At 57.8% G+C, this 14935-nt stretch overlaps 1 protein-coding gene across 11 annotated transcripts in view; it reads left to right on the forward strand.

Annotated features, from left to right (window-relative positions):
- Nucleotides 1-14935, forward strand: part of HDAC4 (histone deacetylase 4) — a 287523-nt gene that overhangs the window by 217852 nt on the left and 54736 nt on the right. For all 11 annotated transcript variants that reach the window (XM_086394178.1, XM_086394182.1, XM_086394186.1 and 8 more), the window contains 4 exons: nucleotides 2956-3087; nucleotides 7031-7143; nucleotides 10457-10573; nucleotides 10670-10868. In XM_086394178.1, the coding sequence (XP_086250304.1) occupies nucleotides 2956-3087; nucleotides 7031-7143; nucleotides 10457-10573; nucleotides 10670-10868 (561 nt within the window). The remainder of the gene's footprint in view (nucleotides 1-2955; nucleotides 3088-7030; nucleotides 7144-10456; nucleotides 10574-10669; nucleotides 10869-14935) is intronic.

A 14935-nucleotide genomic window follows, 5' to 3' on the forward strand; every position in this document is an offset into this window, starting at 1 on the left:
CGACTCCTGAGTTAGAAAGCGTGTGCAGAGCCGACAAAGCCCAGCTTGCTGTGCTGTACCCGCCACTCGTGAGAGGCCCTCGTCCCCCTTCACTCACGCGATGCCTCCCCGGGTCACCCCAGCCAGCCTGATGGGTACCGAAGCCGTGACCTCTCTGCCTTTTCAAAGAGCAGTTCCGTCCCCGTCAGGGATGTACATGTCTGTTATGGCCCATCGTCCTGCTCGGGAGAAAGCTGAGCGCCGCGTCGCGGAGCCGCTGGGCCTCTCCCGGGGCCCAGCGTGGCCCGTGCCCCTGTGCCTGGCAGCGTGCATACTGGCCAGTCTGTGCCTTCCTCATGCGCCCTGTGCCCAGCATCTGCCGCCACACCAGCAGGGACGGTCCCTAATGTCGGTGTTCAGTGGCAGCTCCCCCATACGCTTTTCTCTCGGCCGGTTTTTTTTTCTCGTTGCTTTACGTGCTAATATCCATCCTGTATCTGTCACGTATGCTACCAAAAATTGTATTCCAGCCTGTCCTCTGTCTTTCTAGAAAAGAAGAAAAGTCGCTCAGTCATGTCCGAATCTTTGCAACCCCAGAGACTATACAGTCCATGGAATTCTCCAGGCCAGAACACTGGAGTGGGTAGCCTTACCCTTCTCCAGGGGATCTTCCCAACCCAGGGATCAAACCCAGGTCTCCCGAATTGCAGGCGGATCCTTTACCAGCTGAGCCACCAGGGAAGCCCTTGTCTTTCTAGAGTTCTCTTTTTATTGTTATCAGAGTAAGTAAATGTCCATAAGTCACAGAGCCCCACAAGGCTGCCTCCGGGAGCAGCTGGCCCCACCCACCCGGCCCTGAATCATGAGGACAGTGCACCGAAAGGACACACAAACCGCCCGTGACCTTGGCTGCATTCCCGTTGGTGTGTGAGTGCCCTTTATCCTGAAGTTGATGGTTTGTTTCATTTGCTGAGTTTTCTGTCTGCCTATGTTTTTTAAACCGAAGCATAGTTGATGTACAATATTATATAGCTTTCAAGTGGACAATTTTTTAAAGTTGTATTCCATTTGTAGTTATTATAAAATATCAGCTCGGCTCCAGGTGTCTGCTTGTCCCTGCTTTTAATTCAGCCCCACGATTTGGCAGACAGAGGAGGCTGTCCTCCAGGGCAGGCGGTCTAGAGGCTCTGCTCTGGGCCCTGACTGCCGTTCACGGCCTCCCGGGGAGGCCCGGCCTCTTCCCTGGACTCCACCTGCTCCCGTGTCTCATCTCCTCCTCCGTCGTGGTTGTCCAGCTCCTCCGAGGTTTCTGAGAAACTGTGTGTGGAATGTGACTCTCTGGAGTCCTTGCCTGCTGGCAGATGCCTTTATCCTGGCCCCCGAGTGATGGATAGTGTGGCTAGGTCCAGAGTCACCTTCCTTCGGGGCTCTCAGGCCCTTGTCTTAGCCTGCAAATGACCAGAGCCTGACCCTGCTCACAAGGCTGACCCTTGGGCCCCGAAGCTCTGAGACCTTCTGGGACGCCCCCGTCAGGACCAGGCAGTGTTGCTCACAGACAAACCTCGGTGCCGCCGACAGGGCCCCGCTACACTGGGGCGGGGGCCACGCGCTCCCCCACTCCAGGGCCGCGCTGTCCTCCCTGGGTCTCGGGCAGATTCCTCCCCAGGACGGACACGTGGCTGTAGCAACCTCGTGCAGGCTCAGCTGACATCTTACGGGGAGAGGGGTTGTGCCTGTTAATCTAGCGGGTGGAGCTGGGCTTTTTTTTTCTTTTCAAATAATGATAAAGTAAGAAGCTCAGCGTAGAAATAGAAATAAGTGAAACGTGAAGCTCCCATTCTCAAAAATGTGAAAACAGTATTAAATATTAAAAAACACAGAAACGGGTCCTCTCACCGGCAGGGATGGCTGTTCTGTTACCGGGTCCTTTTCCTCTTTGGACACAAACGTCCTGCTGGGGAACCTGGCCGTCCAGACAAACTCTGCAGAGCAGAGAGCGTCTCCCCTGGGATCGGGGTCTCCGGAGCAGGCTGCGCATCTGGCGAGGCTGCCACCTTGCTCACACCTCACACCTCATTTCTCTGGGAAGCACCCTTCAGGCGGGCTGCTCCTCCCTCCTCACAGGACCCGCCTTTACCTCCCAGCGCCCCCCAGGGTCACCCCACTGCCAGGACCCCCGACCCTGCCCCCAGGCTCCCCAGAGGATGGAGTCGCAGTGGCCGTGAGACGCATGCGCAGCCTCATTCTTATAACCCCAGCCAGCTTACTTCCAACTCTGAGGGGAATTCAGATCCTGTTGCTTGTTGCTCTAGAGAGCTGCAAACTTCCTGTTCCAGAAAGATTAAAACCAGCAGGGCTGCTGATTACAAACAAAAACAAGAGGTAAAAGAAACTCGCCAGTTAGCAGATCCACAAGTAACGGAAGCTTGAATGAGCTCATAAAGCCTCCGAAGGCAGAAGTCTGGTGGTGAGCTCACCGCCGCCGCGGGCTCCCAAGCTGCCGGCCTGTGGGGCTAAGACTCAGGTGTCCAGAGGCCACAGGGAGGGCCCCACTGAGTGAGGATGCCCCCTTCCCAAGGCAGCCACGCTGACATGGGACTGGATTGGTCCAGGGTGTGGTCTGGGCTCCGGGTGCAGAGGCCAGAGCACTGCAGGTTTGCAAAGGGCTCCATTCGCACAAGCAAGGCTGTTACCAAAAGCAACCGGAGCACCTGTGCTGGGGGGTCAGGCGACACGGAGGGGAACGGGCCTCACCTGCAGGCAGGTGGCTAACCCTCTCATCAGGTGGGTTGGCCTTAGCACCTCTCAGCGGCTGGGATCCGAGTGGGCAGCCGGCCTGGGCCGTCACTCGTGGGGAATTTTTGACTTGCCGGTGAGTGAGGACATGTGTAATGTAGAAGTCGTGGTAAAGCACCCCCAGTCACCTGGACCCCAGTTGTGTCTGCCTGCCGGTAATGACGTCTCCTTTTCCTGCAGCTTCTGAACCCAACCTGAAATTACGCTCCAGGCTAAAGCAGAAAGTGGCTGAGAGACGGAGCAGCCCCCTGCTACGCAGGAAAGATGGGCCAGTGGTCACGGCTCTGAAAAAGCGTCCCTTGGATGTCACAGGTACTTTGAGTGTAAACCCCACCTCCTACCTGCCCGTCTCAGAGAGGCCAGCCTGCACGCTCTCCCTTTAGCAGGGAAACCTGCATCTCTCCGCATCCATCTCCCCCGCCATCGAGTCCCGAGGGCGGTGCCAGCCCCCAGGACTGAGTCCGAGGGCCCCAGGTGGCCCCCAGAGGCGCTCAGAGCCCTGTTCCTGGGCAGCATGTCCAGCCCCCAGCCTGGACCCGCAGGGCAGCTGAGAGCAGTCAGGCCCCTGGACATCCCGGGAGACGATCAGGGATTCTAAGTGGAGGGTTCTCTAGAGCTGTTTAACAGCTCCCGCCCTGTGGGTGGTGAGCCCAGATCTCTTACCTGCCCCTGCCCATTAAACGGCAGAGTCTTCCTGGGAAGGAGGCGGGAGCTTGGAAGTCTCCTCGCCCGGGTCCACGCGCTGCTCTCGGCCCCCACCTAGTGGCCAGCGCGCGGAAGCACACCCACACTCTCTACCAGAACCACCGGGCCCCAGGCCGAGGCCCTTCCTGGTGGTCCCGAGGACACAGCCCACTTCCTGGGGCTGTGCGGTCAGAAGGGCACGCCCCGCTCTCGAGGGGCACCCCGCCTCCGGAGGGCGCACCCCTCGTGCACAGGGCGCGCAGCCCCCGTTCCTGGAATCACAGCACAGAGGGGTTGCCCAGGTGGCCTGGAAACAGGCGGGAGGGCCCGTGTGCACCAAGGACAGGGTTTGATGGAGACCCGCGGCTCTCGGGGCCGCCCCCCAGGAAGGAGGGGCTCCTGGGCGCCGTGGGAGGGGCCGGTCCCCCTAACCCCACCCCCACCCCCGCCGCCCGCACCCTTAGTTCTGAGCACGGGGTCTGGGGTGAGCTGAGCGCCCTCAGCCCTGCCCTGCGGCCAGGGTGAAGCCTGCCTGGAGCCGGGTCTGAGGCCACGGGCCTCGGGCCCGGTGGTTCTGGTAGAGAGACCAGGCCCCCCTCACCGCGGGTTCCGTGCAGACTCGGGCCTCGCGAGAGGCAGGGCGCGTGCGCCCCCCCCACCGAGGCCTAGTCTCTTCGGGGGGCAGCGGCTCCACCCCAGGCCCAGCCACTTCTGTCCTGGTCCTGGCTCTGGCCTTCGCGCCCTCCGCCTGTGAGGTCAGGACCAGGCTGGGCGCTGCAATGATGAGCTGCGTCCTCGCCTCCCAGCAGCTTCCTCTCTGACTCCAGAGACCAGGGCGCCACACTGGGGCTGGGAGCACACGGCCTGCGGCGCCTGCTGGGAGCTGGGCAGCATCACCGGGAGAGGGCGCCGTGCGGGAAGCAGGAAAGGCGGGTGGCGGGGCCCCTGGGCCAGGGGAAGTTCGGCGGATGGGCGCAGGCGGCATGGAGATGGGGGTGGGTTTCCGGTCCAGCACAGCCCCGGGGGGCTGGGGCGGGGGAAATGCTCTGAGCAGAGCTGGCTTTCCAGAAGACGGGAAAATAAGGCGCTCTGGGCATGGTGGGGTCTCCTCCCCTGGGGTCCTGGGAGGAGAGGGCCACGGCGTCCCAGACGCGGCTCCTCTGGCCTGTAACGGGAGGCCAGGAGGGACGGCGGTGAGGGCGCGGCCAGTGGCGGCCCTCGGACGCTCATGTGACGGGTCAGGGGCGTGGTCACGTCACACCGCGTGTGCCTCGTCCCTCATCGGAGCTGTGCCTGGCAGGGCGAGCAGACAAGAGAAGGGCCCATCTGACCCTGTCCAGAGGAATGCCTAGCCTCTGAGTGTATTTCCTTCCAGTCCTTTCTGTGCGGGTCTGGCACGTACCCTGTGTACACTCGATTCCTTTTTCACTCGATATTAGTCACAACACTCCTGCGCCTTTAATGATATTCCACCGTGTGGATGCAAATGATACCATGGTGATTATGCATTCATATTTACTTTCTTAGACCAGATACCTTGAAGTAGAGTGAAAAAGTAGTCCAAACACCGTTGAGCTGAAGATGGATGAAAAGTTGGAGAGATCACATATAATTTCTATTGCCCCCAAAAGATGTCCTGGCTTCCCACACGCTCTGGAGGGTTTACCTGCCGACCGTGCTGGGACGGGCCTGTTTAAAGGAGGGCCGGAGGGGAGGCTCTGTGCAGCCGGGGTCAGGCTAACAGCAGGGAGGGCGCCCAGGCAGGGGCATGGCTGTGGTGGGGTGGGGTGGGGTGGGGGAGCCAGCCCTGTCTTTACACGTGACCTGTGACACCTGCCAGCCCAGGTGGCCTTCCCAGCTGCCCCCGTTCAGGGAGGCATGTGTGAACACGACTTAACCTGGTGGAGACCAGGCTCTGGATCCGGTGGGTAGGGAACCAGGGCCTGGGTTCACCATCTGTGCACGGGGGAGATGAGGGGGTCCCGGGGGGCCTCGAGTGGACAGAGCCACTTGCTGCCAGGGTGTTCCCAGGGGGACGGCTGCTCGGTGGCGAGGATTCGAGTGCTCACGGTCCCCTGGGTGGAGGGGGTCGTGCATGTTACCCTTGGGATTGAGTCTCCTTCTCCATGAGAGCTGGGCCTGTGGGAGTGGGCACTGCCATCCATCCACATGGCACCCTCAGCCTCCTCACTGTTGCCCCGACTTCAGCTGGAACCAAGTCTCAGAGTCCTCTGGGCCCCACTGGCAGCTCTATGGGCTCACGCTCCTGGGCCGGGCCTCAGTGTTGGGGGGGAGGGGGTGCAGAGAAGATTTGCCCTGGAAGATGCCTGTTGAGCCCCTTTGGGGTCCAGCTTTGGGAGATGGACCAGGCTTCCCCTCCACGTGCCTGCAAGTCCAGGTCGGGGTAGAATGTTAAGTCATCAGAGGTCCCGCGGTCAGTGCACTTGGGGCAGGCAGTGAAGTGAAAGTCGCTCAGTCATGTGCGACTCTTTGCGACCACATGGACTATACAGTCCGTAGAATTCTCCAGGCCAGAATACTGGAGTGGGTAGCCTTTCTTTTCTCCAGGGGATCTTCCCAACCCATGGAGCGAACCCAGGTCTCCCACGTTGTGGGCAGATTCTTTACCAGCTGAGCCACGAGGGAAGCCCACGAACGCTGGAGTGGGTAGCCTAGCCCTTCTCCAGAGGATCTTCCTGACTCAGGAATTGAACTGGGGTCTCCTGCATTGCAGGCAGATTCTTTACCAACTGAGCTATCAGGGAAGCAGACACTCGGGAGGGAAAGGCAGACAGCTCAGGCTGGTTCCCTCTCAGAGGCTGTACCTGGAGGTGCCAGTGTTTGACACCATTGAACCAGACGAGAACTCAGAAACGCAAGACACACCTCTGTTACCGTAGAGAGTCAGAGGGGCTTCCCATCGCGTGTTTGCACACACAGCAGTGTGGCTCCTTCGGCAGTGAGGGTGGGGGGACTGGGGTGGGACACGCTCCATCCTCAGCCCCGGCCACGGTGGGCGAGGTGGGGCCACACAGGCCATCACAGCTGCTTGGAGACTGTCCGGGATGTGTTGTCAGGTAACCTGGTCAGTCACAGAGGCCACCAGCTGAGCTTTTCCCAGGAAGTCTAAAAACTCGAGGACTGGCTCAGAGCAGATGTTGGCAGAGGAGGCTGCATATGAGCACAGCGTACTTGACCTTCCACTGCTCACAGGCGTTTGGCCTCTGTGCTTTCTCGTCTCTTGTTGTTACAGTATTAACGATTGTTCAGGGCTTGTTTTTTTAGCGTTTATGATCATTTACCAAAGAGGAGTAAAATTGACAGTATGTGTTCAGCTCAGAAGGTTCCAGGGGCGCATCTGGGGTCACAGGTTTGTGAAGGTCTCGAGTTGACAGCACAGCCAGAAACAGGGAATTAGCTCCATGGCCCCTGGGTGGGAACCGTGGTCCTGTCCTTTCCACAGTCGGCCAGCTCAGAACAGAGGGCCGCCACAGCGGGAGGCCAGCCCAGCTCACACCTCAGGGTCCTCGCTGGGACCCGGGTCAGGCTCACGAGTGTCTCTCCCTCCTAGACTCGGCGTGCAGCAGTGCCCCAGGCTCCGCGCCCAGCTCGCCCAACAACAGCTCTGGGAACGTGAGCACGGAGAACGGGATCGCGCCCGCTGTCCCCAGCATCCCAGCCGAGGTCAGTGCGCAGCGCGCTCGTCCACAGGGCAGTGTCCAGCCGCCCTTCCGTCTTGACCATCGGAGCAGCATCTCCGAGGCATCTCAGGAACTCCGAGCCTCAGACCACGGGGGGCGGTGCCCCTCACCTCTGCCAGTCAGACCCCAGCTATGCTGCAGGTTGAGAGGTGGCTCCTGGAGAACCCTCCTGGGGGCTGTTCCAGCCAGGCGGGGGACCTCAGGGCTGGCGGGAGGCCACACCCTTGACCAGACCTGGGTCAGGGCGATGTTCCGGAGCCTTCACTCCATGCTTTCATTTTCCTCCTTATTCACTTTGCTCCCCTGGCTCATGCCACAAGTGTCTGGAGCGCTTGCCTTGTGCCAGCCCTGTGGCCCCTGCACAGGGCCAGTTTCCACTCGACTGGGGTGGGCGGGTGCTGGCCGGAAGGGGAGCCAGCTGCACACCCCGCTTCCCGGGACTGAGCCGGCTGTGCCGTGTGCTTCCTGCTTGGATGGTGCTCCTGACTAGGAGGTTCTTGTGAGGTTTTTTTTTTTTTTCTAAGTTCCTTCCAGCTTACAGGAGGCTGTCATTTGTCAAACACGGTAATTTGCTCTCTTCCTTAAATGTTTAGAAATGAGTTCTGCCCCGCCAGAGGGCTGAAAGGCTTTGGTTGGAGTACACAGGCCCACGTGTCCACTCCATTTTCAGTCTTTAGACACTTAAGATAAAAAGCAGATTTTTAGATACTGAGTTGATTTTATGCTGCTGCTGCTTGCTTGTTAATCCCCCTTTATTCTTTTCCTTGTACATCTTTATTACCTGTGCATTTCAGCCTCCCTGTTTAAAGACTTGTTTAGATTAAGAGTTTTAGCAATCCTTCTCTGTGAGGCTGAGGTCATAGCTGAGATCTACCTGTTAGCAGCCTTAGAACTTGGCCTAGAAGTTGCTTCCTGGAATGAGCTGTAAAGGCTGCATGTGGCTTGTCAGTCGTGCTCCCAGATCCTGGTTTTGTTTCAGTGGGTAGTCACTCACCTAATGGTTTCTACCATAGAGATGCCTTATTTGAGTGAATGCCGGTTTAAGGGGCATGTTGATTTTTACAAATTGCATTTTCATGTAAATTAAAGTACTGGAAATTAATAGAAGGTGTCAAAGGATTTGTAAGAAACAAAGATTGCAGTTCATGTGTTTTATGTTAGATATTTACAGTAATCACAAGGCTAGCCCTTGAAAATGTGGTCACAGTTGGATGTCCTTCGTTGGTTTCAGTCTGGTTAGGCCTGGACAGTTCCCTCAGTGCCTCTGTAAGCTCAAGGCCAGGGCTGGCCACTCCTCCTCCTCCTCTGGTCCAGGGGCGGCGAGGGGTCCTCACGCAGGAGGTGGGCCACTGGCTTTCCCTGCTGGACCGAGGGACGCTCAGCATCGTCCTTACATGGGGGGAGCAGGGCTCCCCAACCCTGGACAGCCTCGCCCCAGGGAGGGAGCTTCACGCGATGCTGAAAGCCAGGTGGGATCTGGGGACGTCAGTGGGGTGCTGCCCTGGCCCCGGCCTTCCTGGACAGCTGAGGGGCATGCCACAGGGCAAGTGTAGATGGCCAGCACTGGAAACGCAGACCAGTGAGCACATCAGACAGTTCCCAGAAGGCTGCTTGATTTCTAAAAGTAAAGTAGGTTTGGTCTGTTTGTGTTTTTTAGAAAAAAGCCTTGGTTATAAAGAGGAAATGACAACTTTCAAGCACTCAGTGTTCACTTGTTCTGTTCCTGGACAATGATAATACAGTGGAATCATGCTTTCCTTGGCAAGCTCAGTCACTTTCTCTAAATCAGAGCTTGCTGATTTTTTAAAAACCAGAAAAAGGGCTACTTTTAAAGTCGCCCTTTAGTCATTCCTGTACCATTTACTATGTGAACAGAGTAAAGTGGCTGCAGCCTTCACTAGGAGAGCCACACTAACCTCCCTCCCCAGGGGCCCTTCCTACGGTGCCCTTGGAGCACAAGTGTGTGTGAGTTTCCACTGACACCGTGCGTGTGACACGAGGAAGCCGCCCAGGGACCGCTGCCTGGCACGGGACTCCAGCACACACGCCCTGGGGTGGTCATCGCTCCGTCCTCCGATGGACCGAGGGGCACTTACCGGCCGGGGCTGCAGCCCGCCCTTGTTCACAGTGACTTTCAGCTCATATTCTTTCTAACCGTGCCAGTGAAATCTTAAAGCAGGCAAAATGTTTCTCAGCCTTAATGATACACTCCTTTGTGAGAAGAGCTGGGAGAAAACTGGTTGTGAGTCCATTGTTAGTGCCGTTCTCTACTACTGAGGGGACGGTGTGAATACGACAGTGTCCTCTCTGCCAGGAACCTTCATTCTAGAGGCAGAACGACATGAAATAGGACAGTAATTCAAGCCCTCGGAGACTGGCACTTAAGCACACACGATAAATAAGGTTCCAATCATCAACAGAATTTTTCCGACCTGAGTGTCCCCGTGGAGAGCCGTGTCCTGTGTGTGAACACGCCTCGTGGCTTTACCCTCTGACCGGCTGTAGGGCCCTGTGAACGCTGCTGTGGTCAAGTCCTTCTGTCTCCAGCTTCCTCTCCCGAGAGTATGTCCTGCGAGTGGAGTGGGGTTTAAGATCAAAGGCTAGGTCTGTTTTTAAGACTTTTGACGTGGATGGCCAAAGTGTCCGGTAGAAGGAGCAGGCTGATTATGGCCCACCCAGCAGTATGGTTATGTTTCTCTGGGTCAAGATGTTGTTGTCATTCTAAAATATCTTTGCCAATTGTGTAGGTTTTTAAATGTTTTTTTTATTTAGATCACTGCTGATTTTTTTTTCACATGAGTTTCTTCTCCATCCTGGCTCTTCTTTGTCACTTCTCACTCACTGTTGTTTAATTTGCGTGCTCTTTATATGTGGCCTTTGTCTGTACTATGGTTGCCAACCTTGGCATCGCTGATATCTGCCTTTTATGTGAAGGCATTTTTCTCTAATCAGCATCTCCCTCTCTGGTTCCTACCTCTCACATAACCTTTGGAAGGACGTTCCCGACCCTGAGACTACATGTTTAAGTGTATTATCCTAGGTTTATTCTGACAGTTTTACAGTGTTGTGTGGATTGAACAGGAGCAGACAAAAGAGGGCCAGGTCGTGAGTCAGAGTTGACGGCTTTGCGATGCCGTGTCTGCCTCCGAGCTGTCCTTGTTCATGCGCCTCCATCCTGGGGACCTCAGACTGGACCTCAGCCTCCCCTGGAGGGTTTTCTCTCATTGCTTCCTGTGGCACAGGCCGCTCAGGCCTGGCCATGCAGCCTCCGTGACGCCCGTGTACTCTGTCTGCAGACCAGCCTGGCACACAGACTCGTGGCACGAGAGGGCTCGGTGGGCCCGCTGCCCCTCTACACGTCACCATCCCTGCCCAACATCACACTGGGGCTGCCCGCCACCGGCCCCTCCACGGTAAGTGGGCGCCCCCGGGGTCTATGAGGCGGTGGTGCAGGGCAGCCCCCACCCCAGGCCCCTGACCCGGGCACCTGGCTGTGTCTGTCTGTCCAGGGGGCGGCCGGCCAGCAGGAGGCCGAGAGACTGGCCCTCCCCGCCCTGCAGCAGCGCATCTCCCTCTTCCCTGGTACCCACCTCGCCCCCTACCTGGGCGCAGCACCTCTGGAGCGGGACGCGGGGGCAGCCCCAGGCTCCCTCTTGCAGCATGTGGTCCTCCTGGAGCAGCCGCCCACGCAGACGCCCCTCGTCACAGGTGAGCGGGCCGTGTCGGGCCGTCCTGGGCTCCCCGGGGGAGAGCGGGTAACCTGTCCCCGAGAACTCCTGCACCCAAGCCCTCCCACGCCAGGCTGTGGCCGCAGAGACCAAGTCCACTCACAGAGCCAGGGGCATGGAAGCCAGAGCGTCAGACACACCTTCTGGTTGATTTCCCAAGAGCAGGTTGCCAGCCCCCTGATGTGTCTGCCCTTTGGGTGCTCAGAGTGTGATGGAGCACAGAGCTGGCCCTGCTGGGCAGCAGATTCCTATCAGCAGTAACGTTTTATTTTTTTAAATGTGCCCCATCTAATGGGTGGTTATGTTTAGAAAAAAAATTAGGGCTTTCCTGGTGGCTCAGATGGTAAAGATTCTGCCTGCAATGCAGGAGACCAGGTTTAATCCCTGGGTGGGGAAGATCCCCTGGAGGAGGGCATAGCAACCCACTCCAGAATTATTGCCTGGAGAATCCCATGGACAGAGGAGCCTAGTGGGCTACAGTCCATGGGGTCACAAAGAGTCAGACATCATTGAGCGACTCTCACACACACACACACAGATTTGCTATAAAATTTGCATAGCAACAGCAGTGTAAAGGTGTTACTTTCCAAGTGACAGAGTGCTCAGGGTTCGCTGTGAAACGAGGGGGCCCTGCTGCAGAGCTGACCTCCCAGGTCCAGGCCATCCAGCTGGGTCTTCGGCTTCCTCCCCAGGTTTTAGGAGGGCCAACAGAGCCCCCAGTATCAGTATCAGCAGGGGAGTCCTCCTCAGCTGTTGGTTGCTCTGCTGGTGACATTTGGTTTTATCGTTCTCAGCATTCGCCCCTGCTCTGTCCCTCACTTCCCAGCTGGCCTGTCTGTCCTTCCCAGCGTCCTGTGGGCCCTTCCCTGCCCCCCTCCCTGTTCCCGGGCCTCCCTGGGGTCACCTTATACTCCTGTGGACACTCCAGGAAGCCCTCCCCAGGTCCAGAGCTGTGGCCATTCACATTGACACTGGAAGTTGTGGGGTTTTCACTTTTCTTTTTTCTCTTTTTACTTTTTATTTTGTATTAGGGTGTAGCCAATTAACAAACAATACTTCCCTGGTGGCTCAGACAGTAAAACGTCTGCCTGCAATGCGGGAGACTCAGATTTAACCCATGGGTCAGGGAGATTCCCCTGGAGAAGGGAATGGCAACCCACTCCAGTGTTCTTGCTTAGAAAAATCCCATGGACAGAGGAGCCTGGCGGGCTGCCGTCCATAGGGTCGCAGAGTCAGACTCGACTGAGCAACTAAGGCTTTCACTTTCATAGCCACTTTCATAGTGAAAATCTCACTTTCATTGTTAACAAACAATATGGTGACAGTTTCAGGTGAGCAGTGGAGACCCAGCCACTCACACACACATATCCGTGCTCCCTCAAACCCGCCTCCCATCCAGGCCGCCACACCACACGGAGCAGGGTTCGTGTGCTGCACAACAGGTCTGTTAGTTCCCCATTTTAAACCCAGCAGCGCGTATCGTCCATCCCAAACTCCCCAACGACCCCTGCCACCGTCCCTCCCCCAGACAGCGACAGTTAAAAGCGGAGGCCAGGTGTGGCTTCTCCATCCCATGTGTGACTCGCCACGTTCTCACGTGGCCACTGGCTGAGGCGTGGTAGGAACGGGGACCATTCCACCAGCACGGGGAGCGCAGTCAGATGGCTCCGGCCCAGTGCACAGCCCCCGACCCACGCTGCGCTCAGGGTGCAGGCTTCCTCAGCACTGACGAGGCCCACGTCGCCTTCTGCACGCCCGGCCTCAGGGCCCTTCCTCCGTGTCAGGCCCAGCTCGGGGGCCTCCCGGGCGCCCAGCACGGGCAGTTTCTCTGCACACCTCTGTCCCCCAGAGCACAGACACCGAGATACCTTGCACAGCCCCTCCCAGCACCCCCTCAGCGTCTGATGCCGGAAGGGTCACGGCAGATACCTCTGCGGTGGCACCTGGTGCCAGGCGGTGTCTGAGCCATGTCAGGAAGAGTCAGGCTCGCGCTGCAGGCTGGCTTCTGGTAGGTTCTCTGAGGCTCCCAAGGCCCACAGACCTGCCTGCTTGCTGGTGGTCACTGTGGACAGATAGACGGTGTCAGAGCTAGGGCCACGTCATTCCACAAAGGCTGACCATGCGGGAGGAGCAGCCAGCCCGGGTCCATCAGGGAGCGGGCATGTGGGTGTGAATTCCACGTGGTGCCCACTCAGAGTGGCTCCCACAGCCTGGGTCCTCGCCACTCCAGGAGGCCCCTGACAGCCGGTGATTCTGTGCTCCAGTCTTCTCCTGAAAAGAGCCCCAGACAGTCCCCAGGTTGAGCTCTGAGCAGCTGGTCAAGGTGCTTTAAAGACTCCCCAGCTTTAAAGACTCTTTAAGATGGGCAGTGGGTGTGTAAGGGCTCAGGCCACAGGAATCACCTGTCTCACGTGGATTCCACGTGAGAATCCACGTGGACTGAGCAGGATCTCCAGCGCCAAGGCCAGCGCTGCAGAACCAGGCCCAGAACACAGGGCGATTTGCTTTCCAACTGCTCCTCTTCTTTAACCCCACACCTGGGGGGGCATCTGTGTGGCACCTTTGTTTGCAGATCCGCTCGCTGTTAGTGCAGGTGAAGGGAACCTTCAGCCCAGGTGTCCACGGAAGGCTGGGTGCTCACCAGGAGCTCCCGTCCCGTTGTCCTCTTCACCTCCTGCCCCAGAGAGGACCTCTGAGGACAGGCTGGCCTGCCCTGTCCCCGGGAGGAGCCGCTCGGCACCGGCCACCCTCAGGTCCCTTCACTTGGACTGGACGAGGGCAGCCGCAGGCCGCCAGGGCCTGCTGTCCAGCCAGCCTCTGCAGGCCAGCTGGTCACTGGGACAGAATTGGATCCTAATGTACTGGGCCCTCGTGCTTGGAAGTTTCACAGCACATTCCAAAAACCAACCAGTTTCCAGTTACCATCAAAAGCTCCTGTGAACGGTCTGAGGGGTCATCTTCCAGTCCTGAACCAGAAACTTCTGAACTCAAGTGTGGCCTAAGTCCACACTGGACCAGGTATGGGGTCTTTCTCCTGGCAGGTCAGATGTCCAGTTTTAAGGAGTGCTGATCACGACGCTGTCCTCGAGTGTGGGGGCGCCACAGCTTTACCCCCACCCCTGGAAGCACTAGAGCCTAATTTGGGGTGAAGGGGATGGAGGTGAGAGGGGAGGGGAGGGAGCGGAACCAGACCGGAGTCTAGCCTGAACAGCCGGGGCTCCATGTAGACACGGGCTCCCCTGGTGTCCCCTGGAAGTCAGGCCTCTCACCGCCAGCCACCCGCACCCTGCGGGGACAGAGGCCTGTATCCTCAGGGTGGTGTCATCCTGGCCAAGGCGGGCTTCTGGGCCAGCGTCAAGCAGCTGGAGCCCCAGTTGCAGGGAGAGGTCCCTGAAGTACCCACAGTCCCCGCCTTTTCAGCTCACTTGGGGTCCTGGTTCCCTAACCTGGGTCACAGCAGACACTGGATCTCTGGAATTAAGTGTTTCCTCCTCTAAAACCGAGAGACGCTTCCCTGTGGATACGATGCATGGCCAGCCCAGAAGCCCAGCGCAGGGCTCTGCAGCCCCGCCACCTGTGACACCCTCATTCTTGGGGGCCCAGGAAGCTTTAAAAATAAGTGATGTCTTCTGAGAGGGCGCCTTTCAGTAACTAAGTGGACTTTTAATCCCATAAGTCCAGCATCCAGTGGCTGACATCCTTCTTCCCTCCATGAAACGATTTGCGTGCTGAGTCACTTAGGGCTTCCCTGGTCTATCAGCTGGTAAAGAATCCGCCTGCAAGGCAGGAGACCCTGGTTCGAGTCCTGGGTCAGGAAGATCTGCTGGAGAAGGGATAGGCTACCCACTCCAGTATTCTTGGGCTTCCCTGGTGGCTCAGCTGGTAAAGAATCCACCTGCAATGTGGGAGACCTGGGTTTGATCCCTGGATTGGGAAGATCCCCTGGAGAAGGGAAAGGCTCCCCACTGCAGTGTTCTGCCCTGGAGAATTCCATGGACTGTATAGACTCAGTGACTTTCACAGTCTTGTTCGACTCTATGCCAGCTC

This window comes from Bos grunniens, chromosome 3 (genome assembly GCF_055505025.1).
Source record: "Bos grunniens cultivar Pamir isolate PY7600 chromosome 3, Bosgru_T2T1.0, whole genome shotgun sequence".
NCBI lineage: Eukaryota > Metazoa > Chordata > Mammalia > Artiodactyla > Bovidae > Bos > Bos grunniens.